This window comes from Sesamum indicum, linkage group LG13 (genome assembly GCF_026168435.1).
Source record: "Sesamum indicum cultivar Baizhima isolate 11 linkage group LG13, ASM2616843v1, whole genome shotgun sequence".
Lineage (NCBI taxonomy): Eukaryota > Viridiplantae > Streptophyta > Magnoliopsida > Lamiales > Pedaliaceae > Sesamum > Sesamum indicum.
The window spans coordinates 8,374,727-8,391,662 of record NC_142669.1 but is presented as its reverse complement, the minus strand read 5'-3'; the positions used below and the strand labels follow the sequence as shown (position 1 = coordinate 8,391,662).

The 16,936-nt window shown below is 35.2% G+C and overlaps 2 protein-coding genes across 2 annotated transcripts; one reads left to right on the top strand and one right to left on the bottom strand.

Annotated features, from left to right (window-relative positions):
- The first annotated feature begins 6,333 nt into the window (after positions 1-6,333).
- On the top strand, positions 6,334-11,083 carry LOC105176615 (heterogeneous nuclear ribonucleoprotein 1). Its single transcript, XM_011099485.3, has 5 exons — positions 6,334-6,617; positions 6,726-6,849; positions 7,157-7,383; positions 7,731-8,922; positions 10,901-11,083. The coding sequence occupies exons 3-5, from the start codon at positions 7,162-7,164 to the stop codon at positions 10,912-10,914; spliced, it is 1,428 nt and encodes a 475-aa protein (XP_011097787.1). The 5' UTR covers positions 6,334-6,617; positions 6,726-6,849; positions 7,157-7,161; the 3' UTR covers positions 10,915-11,083.
- Positions 11,084-14,002: 2,919 nt separating this feature from the next.
- On the bottom strand, positions 14,003-16,699 carry LOC105176614 (Ku70-binding family protein). The gene is made up of 5 exons (XM_011099484.3): positions 16,233-16,699; positions 16,039-16,160; positions 15,597-15,734; positions 15,399-15,482; positions 14,003-14,332 (listed from the first exon to the last, which is right to left on the bottom strand). Exons 1-5 carry the CDS (start codon positions 16,348-16,350, stop codon positions 14,198-14,200), a joined length of 597 nt encoding a protein of 198 aa, XP_011097786.1. The 5' UTR covers positions 16,351-16,699; the 3' UTR covers positions 14,003-14,197.
- Positions 16,700-16,936: the final 237 nt, after the last annotated feature.

Genomic DNA, 16,936 nt, shown 5'->3' with positions numbered 1-16,936 from the left:
TACTCAAAACGGCCTGGCAGAGTCGTTAATTAAGCGGTTACAATTAATAGCTAGACCCTTATTGATGAGGTCAAAATTGCCTTCATCGGCATGAGGGCATGCAATTTTGCATGCAGCGGCTCTAATTCGTCTCAGACCTACCGCTTACCATAAATTTTCTCCATTACAATTGGTCTCCGGAAGAGAACCAAATATATCTCATTTAAAGGTGTTTGGTTGTGCGGTGTATGTCCCGATACCCCCTCCTCAACGAACTAAAATGGGGCCACAACGGAGACTGGGAATATATGTTGGTTTTGAATCTCCCTCAATTATTAAGTACCTTGAACCAATGACCGGTGATCAATTCACTGCTAGGTACTTGGATTGTCAATTTAATGAGACAGTAATCCCGGCATTAGGGGGAGTAGATAAGGAGATTAAAAGGAAAGATATTGCATGAAATGCAACATCTATGTCTTTTATGGATCCACGGACAAATGATAGTGAACTTGAAGTTCAACTGATCATACATTTGCAAAGTGTTGCAAATAGGCTACCAGAAGCGTTGATAGATACCAAAAAGGTCACAAAATCACATATTCCGGCTGAAAATGTTCCAACTCGTTTAGAAGTCCCTGAAGCGATTCTTAATAAATCAAATGCATTCTGAGTCACGAATACGCCGGAAGCGTGGTAGACCACTTGGCTCTAAAGATGCAAAACCTCGAAAGAGAAAGGTTCATATCGTCTCAGTTAATCATGATATGAATGTGACCACTAGTGTCTCTAAGGATAAAATCCCTGAAGCGGTTTTATCTGAAGACTCTAAAAGTAATGAGCAAGAACTCGAGGACAGTTATGAGATGTCTATTAATTATGCTCATAACAGTTTAGGTTGGTATCGTAAAGAAATTGAAATGAATGATATTTTTGCCTATTCTGTAACCATCCAAATCATGGATGAAGATGAAAATGATCCTCAAACTATGGAGGAATGTAGACATTGAAATGATTGGAAAAGTTGGAAAAAGGCCATACAAGATGAGCTAGACTCGCTAAATAAGTGAGAAGTATTTGGACCTATAACTCCAACACCAAAAGGTGTCAAACCCGTTGGTTATAAGTGGATGTTCATATGCAAGAGAAATGAACGAAAATGAAGTTGTAAGGTACAAAGCTAGACTTGTGGCCCAAGGCTTTACTCAAAAGCCCGGAATTGATTTTACTAAAACATATTCACCTGTAGTGGATGGACACTTAGATTTTTAATCAGTTTATCAGTAATTGAACAACTACAAATGCAGCCCATGGATGTGGTAACTGCATATCTGTATGGGTCATTAGATACAGATATCTTTATGAGAATCCCTGAAGGATTAAAATTGCCTGAAGCATTACAGTCAAAGTCTCATCATATGTACTCCATCAAATTGAAAAGGTCCTTGTATGGACTTAAATAATCCGGACGTATGTGGTAAAATCGTCTTAGTGAGTACTTAATAAAGAAAGGATTTTGCCATAATCAAATAAGTCCATGTTTATTCATAAAGAGGACAGAGTCGGGATTTGTAATCATAGCTGTGTATGTTGATGATTTGAATATTATTGGATCTCCTGAAGAGATTCAACAAGCAGCTAATTACTTAAAAAGTGAGTTTGAGATGAAAGATTTAGGCACTACAAAGTATTGTCTCGGCCTGCAGTTCGAACATACTAAGGGTGGAATTTTCATTCATCAATCAAACTATATAGAAAAAGTCCTTAAGCGTTTTCATATGGACAAAGCTCATCCATTGAGTACACCTATGGTAGTTCAATCGCTTGATGTTAATAAAGATCCATTTCATCCTCCAGCACATAACAATGAGATTTTAGGTCCAGAAGTACCATATCTCAGTGCAATTGGTGCATTGATGTATCTTGCTAATAATACCCGACCAGATATAGCATTTTCTGTTAATCTACTAGCAAGATATAGTTCAACACCAACAAAGAGCCACTGGAATGGTGCTAAACACGTTCTACATTATTTATGTGGAACAAGTGACATGGGACTATATTTTGAAAGGCATGATGATGCCAAAACAACCAAATTAGTTGGTTATTCAGATGCGGGGCATTTATCTGATCTGCATAAAACTATATCTCAATCTGGATATGTATTCATGTATGGTGGAACTGCTATTTCATGGCGTTCAACTAAACAGACTTTGGTAGCCACCTCATCAAATCATGCAGAATTAATTGCATTATACGAGGCTGGGCGTGAATGTGTATGGCTTAGATCACTAATACATTATGTGCATGAATCATGTGGACTGCAATCAATCGAGAAAAGTCCCACAGTAATATATGAAGACAATGCGGCGTGCATCACCCAAATCAAGGATGGTTATATTAAAGGCGACAGAACCAAGCACATATTACCAAAATTTTTCTCCACTCACGAGCTTCAAGTGGAAGGCAAAGTTGATGTTCAACAAATTTCATCAAGTCAGAACTTAGCAGATTTGTTTACGAAGGCATTACCAACAAAGGTGTTCAAACAACTCATACGTAATATTGGCATGCGACACCTGAAAGATATCTGCTTCAATTGAGGGGGAGATTATACAACTGTACTCTTTTCCTTAGCCTTGGTTTTTATCCCATTGGGTTTTTCCAGGCAAGGTTTTTAACGAGGCAGGATGTATATGATAAAGAGGTATGCATTCAAGGGGGAGTATTATATATAATATGTATATATGAATGCATACACCTCTTCATATTCTTTTTTAATACCCATTATGTTATACACCCTTTTGTATCCCCCATTATAATTTGTAATTATAATGATTTATGGTGTATTTTGTAACCATATTTTTTGTGGTCTATAAATACCACCATGTATTTCATTTGTAAAGAGATTTTGAGAGTGAATAAGAAAGTTTGTTGGAGAAATACATATATTATTTCTTTATATTCTATTAAGAGTGATAGGCCAATAAACTTAGAATTTCTCTAAGTTTATAACAATTTTAACTTTTTACTAACATTGGAAAAGTATTTTAAAATGTTTCAGTGGGAAAAAAAAAGTAGTTTAAAAAATTTTACTGACCCATGACCCGGTGTAATAACAATTGACCCGTGACTCCAGCCCATATCCACGTGAAGAAAGAGTGCAACCGTCCTTCTGGGCCTAATGTAATGGGCCCATTCTAGGCCCAATCTGACAAAGATGATTATTGCTATAGTCCAACAGGCCGGAGGAAGCCCAACACTGGCCATTACTTCTTCATACTTTTGGGCGGGCCATTCTTTTAAAATATGCTGCGCCTTTTGTGCCCTAGACGTATGAACAATCGTCGTTTCATATAATTTTTATTTTCAAATAAAGGGATAATTAACTTCATTATGGTTCCATTTGAATAACAAGATTTAAATTTAATGGAAAGATTTTAAATGATTTCATATCACAAGAATTTCAAATTCATTAATATTTAATAAAACATAGTTTCAATTTAAAGTTGAAAATTTGAAATCATTTAAATTTAAAATTATCCAAATAAATTCAAACGGATTTTCTCTTCGGGCTTTGATATTTGTAACTTCAAATCCATCAATTCACATGTACGTTTAGGTTGATAAAAAGTCCTTCAAATTTATTTGGATAATTCCGAAATTAAAGTATTTCAAATCATTCAAATCTATTTTTGAACGATTTTTGTTAAATATTAATGAATTTTAATTTTTTTTTTAAATTGAGTCATCTGAAATACTTTCTTCAAACTTTCCCTCAGATCCAAATCCATTCTTAAAGAATTCCGAACAAGTCCATATTAAATGCATCTCAACCCACAACTCAAGAAAAAATTAAAAAAAAAAAAGAAACGAGTTTCCATAATTTAAAATAATAATAAATTATTTAGACGAATCTAAATAATTTATTATTACGAATTTGAAATCCATCAACTCAAATTAACCACTTTGAGAATTTTACATTTTAGAGCCCAAAAAAACTCTTATTTCTAATTATTATGTAATCAATTACCCTTGAAATTAACACTTTCCAATTCGGATGATAACTATTTCCATAAATAGAAAATTATTCCCAAATCCCTATTTTAATTTCTTGTTTTTTCAATAGCAAAAGCAATTTTTGGATGGATATTGGTAGCAAAGAAATCTCAACAGATATTTGAGTTTATTTTGATCGATTTTTGTGGAGTTTAACATATAGTATTTTATATATTATTTTGGTTGTTTGTGACTGATCGAACCTGACACATCACGAGTTAAGTACTGAATAATTTGATTTCGTCGCACCCCTGTTGGGATTGTTTGCAAAAGCTTATGCTTTTCCAAAAGTGCTTAATTTAAGAACGGGTAGATAAGTGATGACGATGTAAAATTTATGTGTTTACGAGTAATAATAGTATACGATGAAAAGAAAACTGATGTATTACCGATTTATTTGTGAAATTACTTAACTACCCTGGTAGGTGGATAGACTTTAGCCATCACTGGAATGCATATTTTTTATATATACACAAACATTCAGGACAAAAAGATCATAAAAAAAATTCAACATACTGACGAAAATATCTTAAATAGTAAAAATTATATTTCTAGACACCTTAATTCAATTTAAATTGAACTGTAATTTATAAAATATTTAATTTAAAACAAACAACCCGTTACCATTTCCTCACTATTGAGCTGAGTCAGACAAACGAACCAAAAGTTATATTGGAATTTCTCTTATTATGATCAATAAAATAAATAATTTGATTTATTTTTCAGCCCCGCTGTTACCAATATATGGTAATAGGGTTTTTCCATAAAATAGGTTGATGGGATGGGAGAAAGGAATAATTTGAATAATATATATGTATATATATTTGAATAATTTGTAACAGTTGGGGGACTTTCTCAACTGTTGTTATTAGTGTGGTTTTAGCTGGCACTTACATCATTATGCATGTTGTTGTTAGCTATGCTATCATGTCCTAAACCTTTCCAATTCCCATGCCTACCAAATTCTCTATTTCTTTTTACGTTTTAATTAATAATAATAATAATAAAGAAATCACATTTGTTGGCATTAATGTTGCACCAACAATATTAATTTCACTTATTTGATGAATTAATTTAGGAATTATTGACATATTTTTTAATAATAAATAAATGATGAATAAATTACGGCGAGTGCTCCGTTGAGACTTAATATAATTATAAACACTTTCTTGTTATTTTAAAAACATTAAATATCCGCTTGATTTTAACCCCTGCCCAACAATTAATCCAATCAATTAGATTTTTATTTATTTTCGTGGTGAATTGATCAAAATGCTCACTTGAACTATGAATTATACTTATCTTTTAAAATTTTATAGAATTTTTTATGAAAATAGTGATTCTTTTTTTATATAATTTTTCAAAAATTTCCGTCCAATTTGTTTTGTTTTAAAAAAAAAAGGAAATACTGTAAGGGAAAAGTTGAAAATTTTAGACTCTATCCAATGACTACATAATTTTATCAAACATCGAGAATTATTTATAATTTTTCAAACAACGAAAGAGTATATGTAATTATACAAATGCTCATGAGAACTTATTATAATTTACTGATAAATAAATTGTGGGGGAGTAGGGCGTTAGCTTCCGTTGCATCATAGTAGTTAATTGTATTTTGAAAAAAGGCGACGTGTTAATTACATATTAATGTAATACCACTGTATAACATCAAAGTGTGATGGAAGATTCCTACCACTTTTGTACATGTACAATCTGCATTTATCTCTGGTAATAATTTTAAGCGGTCCATATGCCATTGCCTAAAGATAGGTCTCAGCATACATACATATATGTATATAGATGGAGAAAATCACCGCCTGACAGATACCTCTGACCGCTACAATGAATTGTTACAAAAGGGTATTTATTGCACGGCCAGAACCATGAATTATTTTTTAAAATAATAATAAAATATTTATAATTACGATAAATATTAGGAGAATCCGTCATAATTTACTCTATACAAGAATTTTAGTCCAATTTGTTTTAAGTATTTTAATTGAGAATAACTATTAAAAAAGTAATTAGAAAGTCAATTTTATGATAATAAAAGAGAAAAAGAATGAAATTTGAGAAATATTATTACAAGAGCAATAAGGTAAAAAAAACATAGGAGTTGCATACATACATACACTAAAAGCTCACCACCTCCTGTCATCTACCTTAGACTTCAAATATCCTTCAACCAGAGATTTTGGCCTAACAATCCAACATATATGTATATATACACATACACATATACATACATACATACATATACATACATGTATTGCCTCTGGCTTTCTCTCTCTATCTCTCTTCTGTCTTCTCTCTCTTCTCTTTACCTAAATATATATTGTATAAAATATAAATAATATCTCCTCTCTTGTGAGCTAAAGGGAATTCCATTTCTTTTGATTTTGTTTAAAAAGGAGTGGAATAACCAAGAAAGAGAAGAAAGCAAGAGAAGGACCTTTGGGGGGGAGAGAGAGAGAGGAGGAGGGTTGAGAGAGAGAGGATGAGCGTACCCTCTGTTTTCATTTACGTGTATTCCTCTCGTTAGATCTTGGTTTCATCAATTTTTTGAATTTGTTTCGGTGGTGAGTTTTTGATTGAAAATAAATTTAAAACATTGGTGATTTTCTGGGTTTTTTTTTTTTGGTGATTGTGTTGGTGTTTCTGATCTGCATCGATTGTGAAATTTTCAGCGCTCGTGTATTGAATCTTAATTGATGAACCGGGGATCCAATGGTTTTGAATTAAATCCGGCATTTCCTACTTGATATTTGATCAGTGTCTGCTACTGGGTTCCTGCCCGATTTTCTGGATAAGGTACAGATTGTTTTGTTTGTACTTGGATCTATCAGATTTGTCTTTGATGGATTAACTTCTCTGAGCCTATGTAATTCAACTTATGTTGCGGGCTCAGTCGTCTTATTTTCGAATTGATTCACGCATTTGATACGATCAGATTTTCTCTTTTCTTTTTTTTAGATTCTATCATTACTTGGTGGTAATCTGCTATTTAGCTCGATTTGCAAGACTGCTTCTGTTTAATTTCCTTTTGTTCTGGTCATTTAAAAGTTCTTTTGCTTGGTTTTGGTGGATGATTGTGGATTAAGTTGGTATGAAATTGCAGGAAAGATGGAGACGGATCAAGGTAAGCTCTTTATTGGTGGGATTTCTTGGGACACGAATGAGGAACGTCTTAAAGAATATTTTGGGGCATACGGGGAGGTGGTGGAGGCAGTGATCATGAGAGATCGAACCACGGGCCGTGCTCGTGGCTTCGGCTTTGTAGTCTTTGCCGACCCTGCGGTTGCTGAAAGAGTGGTTAAAGAGAAGCACATGATTGATGGACGAACTGTAAGTTGGTTAGAAAAGTCATTTAGGTCATTACAATGCATTCAAAATGCTGCATTTTACATTGTCAATGATAGTTATCCTTGAACTCACAAAAAGGGGTTGAGGCAGTCTGAGTTCAACCAGTTGATTATAAATTTCCTATTCTTAAAAATGAGGCAATGTTGGTTGTCAAGTTCCCATGCGCCAGAAATAAATGACGGGACAATGTGTTACTCGGACTTCCTTGCCTGAATTTCATGATTTTTATGTCCGTAATTGGATAACCATCTTTTACAACAAAAAGAATCCTCTTTCCTTGGTCTATATCGTCTCATTGCATGGACTATTCATTGTCTTTCATCTTTCAGGTTGAAGCAAAGAAAGCTGTTCCAAGAGACGACCAACACTTGATAAATAGAAACAGTGGCAGCATTCAGGGATCACCAGGACCTGGACGCACTAAAAAGATTTTTGTAGGAGGGTTAGCATCTACAGTCACTGAGACCGACTTTAAAGATTACTTTGATCAGTTTGGAACCATAACAGATGTTGTAGTGATGTACGACCACAACACTCAAAGGCCAAGAGGTTTTGGGTTTATAACATATGATTCAGAGGATGCAGTGGATAGGGTATTGCACAAAACCTTTCATGAACTCAAAGGTAAGATGGTTGAGGTAAAAAGAGCAGTTCCCAAAGAATTGTCTCCAGGGCCCAGCCGGGGCCCACTTGTTGGTTACAACTATGGTTTTGGCAGAGCAAACAACTTCCTTAATACTTACCCCCAGGGATATAATCTAAGCTCACTTGGAGGCTATGGTGTCCGGATGGATGGAAGATACAGCCCATTGGCTAGTGCGCGTGGTGGGTTTTCTCAGTTTGGTTCTCCCGCTTATGGAATGGGTGTGAATATGGAGCAGGGGTTGAATGCGGGTTTTGGTGGGGGCTCAAACTTTAGTGGCAATGTAGGTTATGGCCGTGTTGTGAACCCCTATTTTGGCAGTAACCAGGGCAGGTCTACTCCTATTGGTTACAATACAAGTAGCAACCGCGGTGATTCCTTTTTCAACTCATCATCCAGAAATGTGTGGGGAAATGGTGGCCTTAATAGTTCGGCAAATAATGCCAACTCCGGTTCATACTTTGGTTCTGGAAGTGGTGGTTTTGGAGTATTCGGAAATAATGGAGCAAATTGGGGCGCTTCTCCTATTGCCCCCTCACTTGGGGGAACTTCTTCCAGCTATAGTGGGGGAAATGTTGGTTACAGAGGTGGAGAAAATAGCTATGCACTGGGAGCAGGAGGATTTGGAAGAAACAGTGGAGCAGGTGTAGCCACAACATCTTCATTTTCTGCCTCAAGCGGTGGTTATGAGGGATCTTATGGGGACTTCTATCGCAGTGGCTCTGTTTATGGTGATCCAACGTGGCAAACTGCATCTTCCGAGCTGGATAATTCAGGTTCATTTGGTTATGCACTTGGAAATTCAGAAGAAGTCACAGCTAAAGATTCTGAGGATTATGGGGTGGGCTATGACATTCCAAATCGAAAATCCAGTAGAGGTACTCCTTTTTAACCTTGCACTAGAAGTTGCAACAAACTTGTTGACCAGAATCAGAAACATTTGAGCCGTGATTAGGTTTTTCCTAGAAAAACTGAATTTGGATGATTGCGATTAATGTCCTCGTGATGCAAATAGTTCTGTAAAATTCTGTGAAAGTAATCACATCAGGTATCTTAAAAGAAGATACAATATTTTATTTGTGGATATATTGTATAAGTTGAAGACTTAGAGTTGTAAACTCTTCTCCATCTAGTTTGTCTGCGGAAAAATCACAGATGTCCTAAAAGTATGCTGCAGTATGAAGCTGTTGGCTGTCAGCTGTGTAATCTTACTCCTTTTTACCATTTTCATGGCCACTTTTCAAAATTTTAAAGTTAAGCTGAATACTACAGCAAGCTTGGAGAAATTATACTTCATTACCCTTTATGTTTTTCTGCTTGCGTTCCTAAATATATTCGATATCCAGTTCACACGATAAAAACGATGTCCTATCTTGCCCTCAAACACAAAACATGTTAGACCAGAGGCAGGGATTCCTTGAATTACGTGTCATTATAGCTATTCTCAACCAGGGACAAACTCACACATGTATATAAATGAGTCTGATGTACTTTAAACTAAGGACTTGTGTACATGCTTTTTGGCATAAATTTGCTTCATGTTGATTTTGTTGTTATAATCGATCGAATGAAAATCAGGTTGTAACTTCAATGAATCTCTCAAAAACTACAAGCATAAAGTATAAAGTACTGGTGATAATCAATTGACCTGTCTCTTTCCTGATGTTACTCATAACAAACTTCAGTCATGATTTCTCACTACCTTTCAACTCCGTAGAATAGATTAAGCAAGTTTCGTCCCAACTTGTTAATTTACACCAAAGTCATGATTTGATCATCTCATTGCTTCTTTCCACCTTTCAGTTCCGCATGCATGAAACTTCAGTTCATTTATTACTTTTGGTTGTCCCTAAGATTATGATTTATGCGGATCTGCTAAATATTATAGCTCTTTTTCCTTTGAGCTGAATTATTATGACACATGGCGTCCTAACGGAATAATTTGATTCAGCTATTGTAAGATAGTCTCGTGCATCTTCTTAAAAATCTGAAATTGTTTTAAATTTCCATCCTTGGTCATGTTATGTATTTTCAATTGTTTGTGCATTCTTTCATCATTTGGATAACCCAAGTTTTTAATTTCTAGTCTATCTCAATGATAAGTAACCATCACAAAATTTTTCACATTCTTAAACTGGTGGCACTTGGTTTCAATCATCCAAATCAATAAACTCATGAAAATTGCTCATATGGTTATTCTTGTGGCTGCATGGGTTGAAGAATATCCATGTAAAAGTGCAGTAATATTTGTATTGTTGCGACACTGATAAAGATCTTCCTTTCAAATAGTTGAAGTGCATTTGTTCACTGAGAATAATTAGCTTTCCCTTTTTATTATAAATAGATTATTTGACATATAAAACATCTCTTATTAAGATTTGAAGCATGCGCAAGAGATTTTGACTATTCACTGAAGAAGGACATTAGGATTTACTACCTTTACTTAATTGTGGGAACAACTAGGGGTGCTCCCTTCCACTCACGTCTTAAAACTTATGAAAATTTATTAGCAATGGGGTTGATGGCATAGAATTAAGCAGAGGTAGTTTGTGACCAGAGAAGTCTAATCCATTAATTCTATTGATAGCTTTTCCTCCTTATGATGGACCGAGAAACATATGGGTTCAGTTCACCGCTTTACACCATTCTTATCTTGTGGCATATTGGTTGAACACATTATAGCTGCATTACCTACAATTTAAGGTGTGGATTATTCGAACTAATCGTTTTAAAAAATTTGGAAAGAATTGATAAAAAAAATACCGACGGTCTTTTCATATTCAGATAAGTTATATGGAATTATCCAGTATACCAACAAATTCTGATAGCCTAACTTTTCTCCGTGGTTTTCTTCAGGAATTGCTGCTTAGGAACTTTGAGCATTCTGAAGATGATGTAGGAGAGGAAATATTAAAAGACACGTGGATTGTGAATTTCTTTCTTATCCCTCATAGATATATATCTCAGATCATAATGATGTTATACAGAACTAACAGAGTCTTGGTGCAAAGTATACATGCTCAGAGAGAGCAATTTCAAGGGATTTTGCCAAGGTTTGAGGTTTGATTTTTAGCGTAACATAGGTTTGTTCATCAGCATTTTGATTGAGATGTAAATCAGATTGCGGGATATATACTTTTGAAGATCCATTCCAGCTTTATTTGTCGTGCGACTCTTCAACACAGGACGGTGGTACTACTGGTACGGCGTTGAAAAGGTAGAGAGTTATTTTTGTATTCTTTTTTCTTCCATCCCCTGTTTGACTGGCAAAGTTCTCTTCCATTTGTGTCTGGGATTTGTATCTCTCTCAGACTGTATGTGAGTTTCTGTTTGATTTTAATAGCGTGAAATATAAGAGGGATACCCTCCTAGGTTTCCCTTCAATAAAAATATCGAGTAGTATGATTATTCATTTACTGGAGGTTTTGTATCTGACAAGTTTACAGTTTCGTTCGTGTATGAAATAGATGTAGTGTGAGAAAGAGACTTTTAATTATTTGTTGCCCAGTTATCTCTTTTTTCCCATTTCTTTTCAACTTTTACTTGATATGTTCAGCTCATGCATGCATCCACTACATGTTTGATTATTGTTGATAATCCGACAGTTGGAAATAACTAGGATGTCTAGGTGCTGAAAGGAGAAATTGAAAAACCATTACTTTTAGCTTTATTTTTCTTACTCTTGGTTGTGTATTAGGAGCTCTGCCCTGACACCCAAAGCTCATCTTAACGGGGCGATCAGGGTGGAAGAAATCGGTTAGGGAGTTTGGTGGGGGACGATGCATCGGTGAGCTCAATGAGGGTAAATGCTCATTAGATTATACATTTAAATTCAAATGGGATTTCACAAAAGTGTAGTCCAAAGGTGACAGACTATTGAATTCAGCTTTCCCTTTCATGTTGTATGGAAATTAAGTTAGGTACTCTAGGACTGTTTGCATAAGGCATAGTTTCTACTGGTTTTTGGGGGTGAATGTCTCACCTAAGCATTGGTTTGCAAACTTTGTATGTGAGGGTGTTTGTAAGTTTTGTCACAGTTGCTGGCAGCCCTTGAAAAGGGGTAAACCGTTAATACGGTGGTTTGATGGTCAAATGTCCGACTCATTGAGGTCATAGAATTTGTCACTTTATATGGAGGTGAATTTTGAGGTCATGGTGGTTTAGTGAAAATTTGGTTAAGTTATCAGTATGTTGGAGGGGCTACAGTGATCAAATTCGATAAATTTTGGCACTAAGAACATTTTGTAGCGTTTAGTAGGAGCAAACACGATGAATTCATAATTAAAAAAAAAAAAGTATAAGAGGGCACGACAACGCAATTGGCGACTACATTATTCAACTGGCAAGAAATGTTATGTATAATCGTCTTATTCATTTATATTTCAACATGTACTTGATTTTTATTATTTTTGTAATTAAAAATTATAATAATTTTTTAATTTAAATCCCAACATAGTAGAATACACACACACTTGGAAAAAAGTAAAACCATAAAATTTTTAAAGAAAAAATTACTTTTAGATTTTTTTTATATACTAATAATTTTTCCAATTTTTTTTTTAAAAAAAAGGAAAAAGTAAAATTCTGGGAAGAGGAAACTAGACTCGTAACATTGTGGTCGGCCGTTAAAGCAAACTAATTTGAGAGCGGAGACGGAGGAGGAGCCCACAACTGCTGTAAATGGGGCGTAGCTATTGGCCGTTGGATTTAGAAAATGGTATCTTTCGCTGTTGATCTCCCTTTCCCATCCTAAAATTTGCCGCAGCAAATCTTATCTCATCATAAGGCCCAGATTTTGTTCCTGTGCGTCACAGTTCCCATTTTCCTCACACGTGGCAAAAACTACGGCGTCAATTTCGAGCAGACCGTCCATTGCGCGAGCCAATCACACTCACCCGCCCCACTGCGCCCCGCATATACATATATTTTTACATAAATTTCATCAAAGAATTGAGTATGATTTTTTTTTTTCTTTTTCAGAGGTGTGATTTTTAATCTAATAGTATAATAGTTTTTATATTTTGATTTGTAAATTAATAACTATGATTAGTTAGTTGTTTTATCTGATATTGATTAAACTCGATAAGATTAACATCAAGAATAAAAATAATATATATATATATATATTTCTAAATTTGATTACCATGAAAGTTTTATTTAAATTAGAATTGTTATTAATGAGTACAGTGACAAAGACACAGTGATAAAATCATTGTAGTAACTTTTTTGTAAGGGATAATTATATTCTATTCTCTTGAGATTTGGTGTTTTTATATGTAGATTCCTGTAATTTGAAAAATTATATTTAGTAGCCTTAATGTTTGCATAATTCTAATATTAAAAATGAATTGAATAAAAATTAATATTTATTCTTAATTAACTTATTAATTATTATATGTCAAATAAATTTTTTCTGACTAAACTACTCAATATTTACATCCCCACATGTATAAGGATAAATTAATTATAAAAAAATCTATTTGACTTGCAATGAATCAATAATAAGTTAATCCTGTATACAATATGCTTCTTTTTTTGTTAATATCAATAAATTTGGTAAATTCTGACTAACAAAAATACTTATTTAAAAGACGAAAGTAAACCTCACGTGTATTAAATATAATTTTCAAACCACATAAAATTTATGTATAATAACACAATACATTGAAGGAGGAGAATGTAATTATCCCTTTTTGTTGTCATCTATATCATATATTAAAAGGACAATTATAGACTAACCACTACGGTTGGCAAAACACGAGTTGTTTAAAATGCCCCTAAATATACTTATTTTTCCACAAAATATCTCTTTTAATGAATTAAATTTAGTAATAATTTCTTATTCATGTGCAAAGTTAATTCGTTTTGCCTTTCTTCTTTTTCATTCAACTAAACAAATATAACAAAATAATTAAACTATCCACACACATCACAAAATAATTAAACTATCCACACACATCGAGTGTACTTCAAACTATTATAAAAGGTGAATGTAGTAGCAACATGTGAAATTCATACTACATCCGATACTTTGTATACTGGGTATACGAACGATTGCCTCGTATTTCTTTTTGCAAAAAAGAAATGTAACAATCATCAAGCTACCGGATGTGAGCAAAAATGTTGTCAATATAACTATACGTTCCTGTATCTTCAAGGAGCTCTATCAAATGGCTTCGTATCATTATAACAAACATCCCAAACAGCTTCCATGGCATCCTTTGCTGCAGCTTCCGAACAGTATGGATTTGCAGCCAACGATTTCATTACCCTTCGCCTTATACAGTCCTTCAGCAGAAGATTGAAGAGGTATTGTTTAGGCATCAAGATGTAAGGAAAATGGTGTAATTTGCATGCAAAAGCAATCAGAAGATGATATGAAATGGAGTTAACAATAGCTAAACATATTCATAAATACAGAGCAAACGATTCGGTGTTGAATCTTTCATCCAGTACTAGGTATGTGCAAGGAATTCTGCTCTTAAAATTTTCCATTTTACCATTCAGTTCTCTCTCTTCCTCTCCCACTACGTGCAACTGAGAGATAGAAACACCAAAGAAACAGGTACTCAACATTGACTGAAACGGTGTCCATTGATTGGAAGTTGACAATGGGTTTAAAAGAGGAACAAATTATCCGGTGGGAGATTGTCTGCTGGATGATTATACAACATACTCAAACTTTTTTCTTAACTGGTATTCTGATTAGCCAGAAATGGAGAGAGTATAGAGAATCTTAGAAACATAACAGCAGGGAATGCATGGATGAGAAAACACATAAAAAATGTGGTCCTCGCGTCACACTGTGTTCCTTATAGCTGAGCTCGGCAATCCTTTTTTAGCTTCTCTGACTAGGACAGAAATCAGTCCCTGGATTATTACTTTGACCACTACTTGTCTGCTCTTTAACTGCTGAAACTGAAAGTTGATGTTTTGCCTAAGGATTTTAGGACTGAAGTCTCAGCACAAATTATAATCTGGATCCAGTTCCACAGGACAAAGTTTAATTGGAACACAAATACTGTATACAATTTTCTGAGACTTGAGGGTCCTAAACTGACCATGACCGGTATCTCGACAGGCCTGAATACCTGCAAATTAGGAAGAACCAGGAGTTCCCTAAACTATTTGAGAAGGGACAATCCTGTCACATCCTAACATATACCGTCATATATACCAATTGAGGTAAATCATAACTAAAAATTTAATGGAAATACTTGGCCGCTCTTGACTAGATCATTGACTTTCTTTTCTTGTTCTCAACTATCAAATTAGAGATCATCATAGATGGCAATCATGTCCTTGAAAATGAAAGACTAGAATACTAGGGAAATTGGTGAGAAATAAAACTCACTTGTTCATGCCCTCTTATCTTTAGAAAACCACGAAGTAACTCCCTTTTATAATGGCAATCACCACTCAGATGACCAGCTCGAATCTGCTCTCAAGAACAGTAAAATAGAAGCCACAGGTCAGGAAAGTGACCCTTTTGCTTAATTAGATGAAGAGAAAAAGCATAACAAAGGAAAAGCAAGTTTCAGAAGAATATAACCTCACTGCACGCATGATGAGCACAATTAGTCCAGTCCAAATTTGCAGCCCGACAGTCATCATATGCATGAATGAGCTCGTGGATCACCACTTGAGTCACCTCATCTTGAATTTGCAAGTGATTGCTACAAACTACTATCTATTGCACAAACACATAACAACGAAAACTGAAGAACAATAAAATGATGGGTAAAATTATTAAATTCTTTGTCTTACACTTAAAAGCAAAAGGATGAAATAACCAAAACCTATAAGACAAATTCATAATATGGCAAGCTCAAACTCTTAGTCTTTGATGCTACACAAAGTGGTTTACACGGAGAAGTAATAAATACTTTATCAATCAACACAAGTTTCAGAAACAATATCTACTACAATATTTGCCTTTGCAATTTCAAAAGATTTTATTATAAGAAAAGAGCAGTGGATTATCAATGAATTACCCCTCCACCGGCAACATAGCCACCGGCAGTGGCTTCTTCGCAATTGACGGCCTTTATGAAATTGCTTCCAATGCTGCATCCAGATTTCTCTAGGTGCTCCTTCAGAAATTTCACCATCGGATCTGCAATAAATAGAATGTGAACACTAAACCCTGGAGGGGAAAAACGACACAATTATTCACAAGAAATAATACTTCTGAGACTTCTCTGGATCATATTCTGGCATTCCTCCACCGTCATGCCGCCGCCCTGGGCGGAGGAGGAGAAGTTACCAGCACCAGACCTCGGCCTCGAATCAGCATCACCCGCCATTAGTTTGTGGTAGATACAAACTGCACTATCCAAGCTGAAGTTTTTTCCGAACTCACAACTGGTATGGAACTACCAACTACCCGAACTCTTATAGCTTGAATTTGCTTTCTCCAAATGCCAAACGAAGTAAGCGATTGCTTCACCCTCTGGTTTTCTTCCGCCCCAAGAATTTAGAGAATGTCAAATATTCGAATTTTCTCGTTTCTTGAACTAATCCAGTGTGTTCCACCATGGAGAGAACGGCGGGGCAGCCGATGCTTGTGGTGGCGCCGGCTGGATCAACGGCACCGGGATGGGTGCTGAGGTTGAGGAAATGGGGGAGGGGAGGACGGCTGGGTAACTGGGTTTGGGGTGTTTTTATCTAGGACTTGAATCAGGACAGTTGGATCCGATCCAATGAGGTCTGGATGTGGGAATTCCGGGTATAGGACCGACCCGAACAAATACCATTTTAGTTTCTAAAGCGCCCTGGTAAGGTTAGGCCCAAATTGGTTTTGGATCTCATTAATGGGCCATGTGTACATTCAGCCCAACTTGTTGATGGGCTACTGATGGATGACTCTTTTTGTCATTTCATAACTAGGTT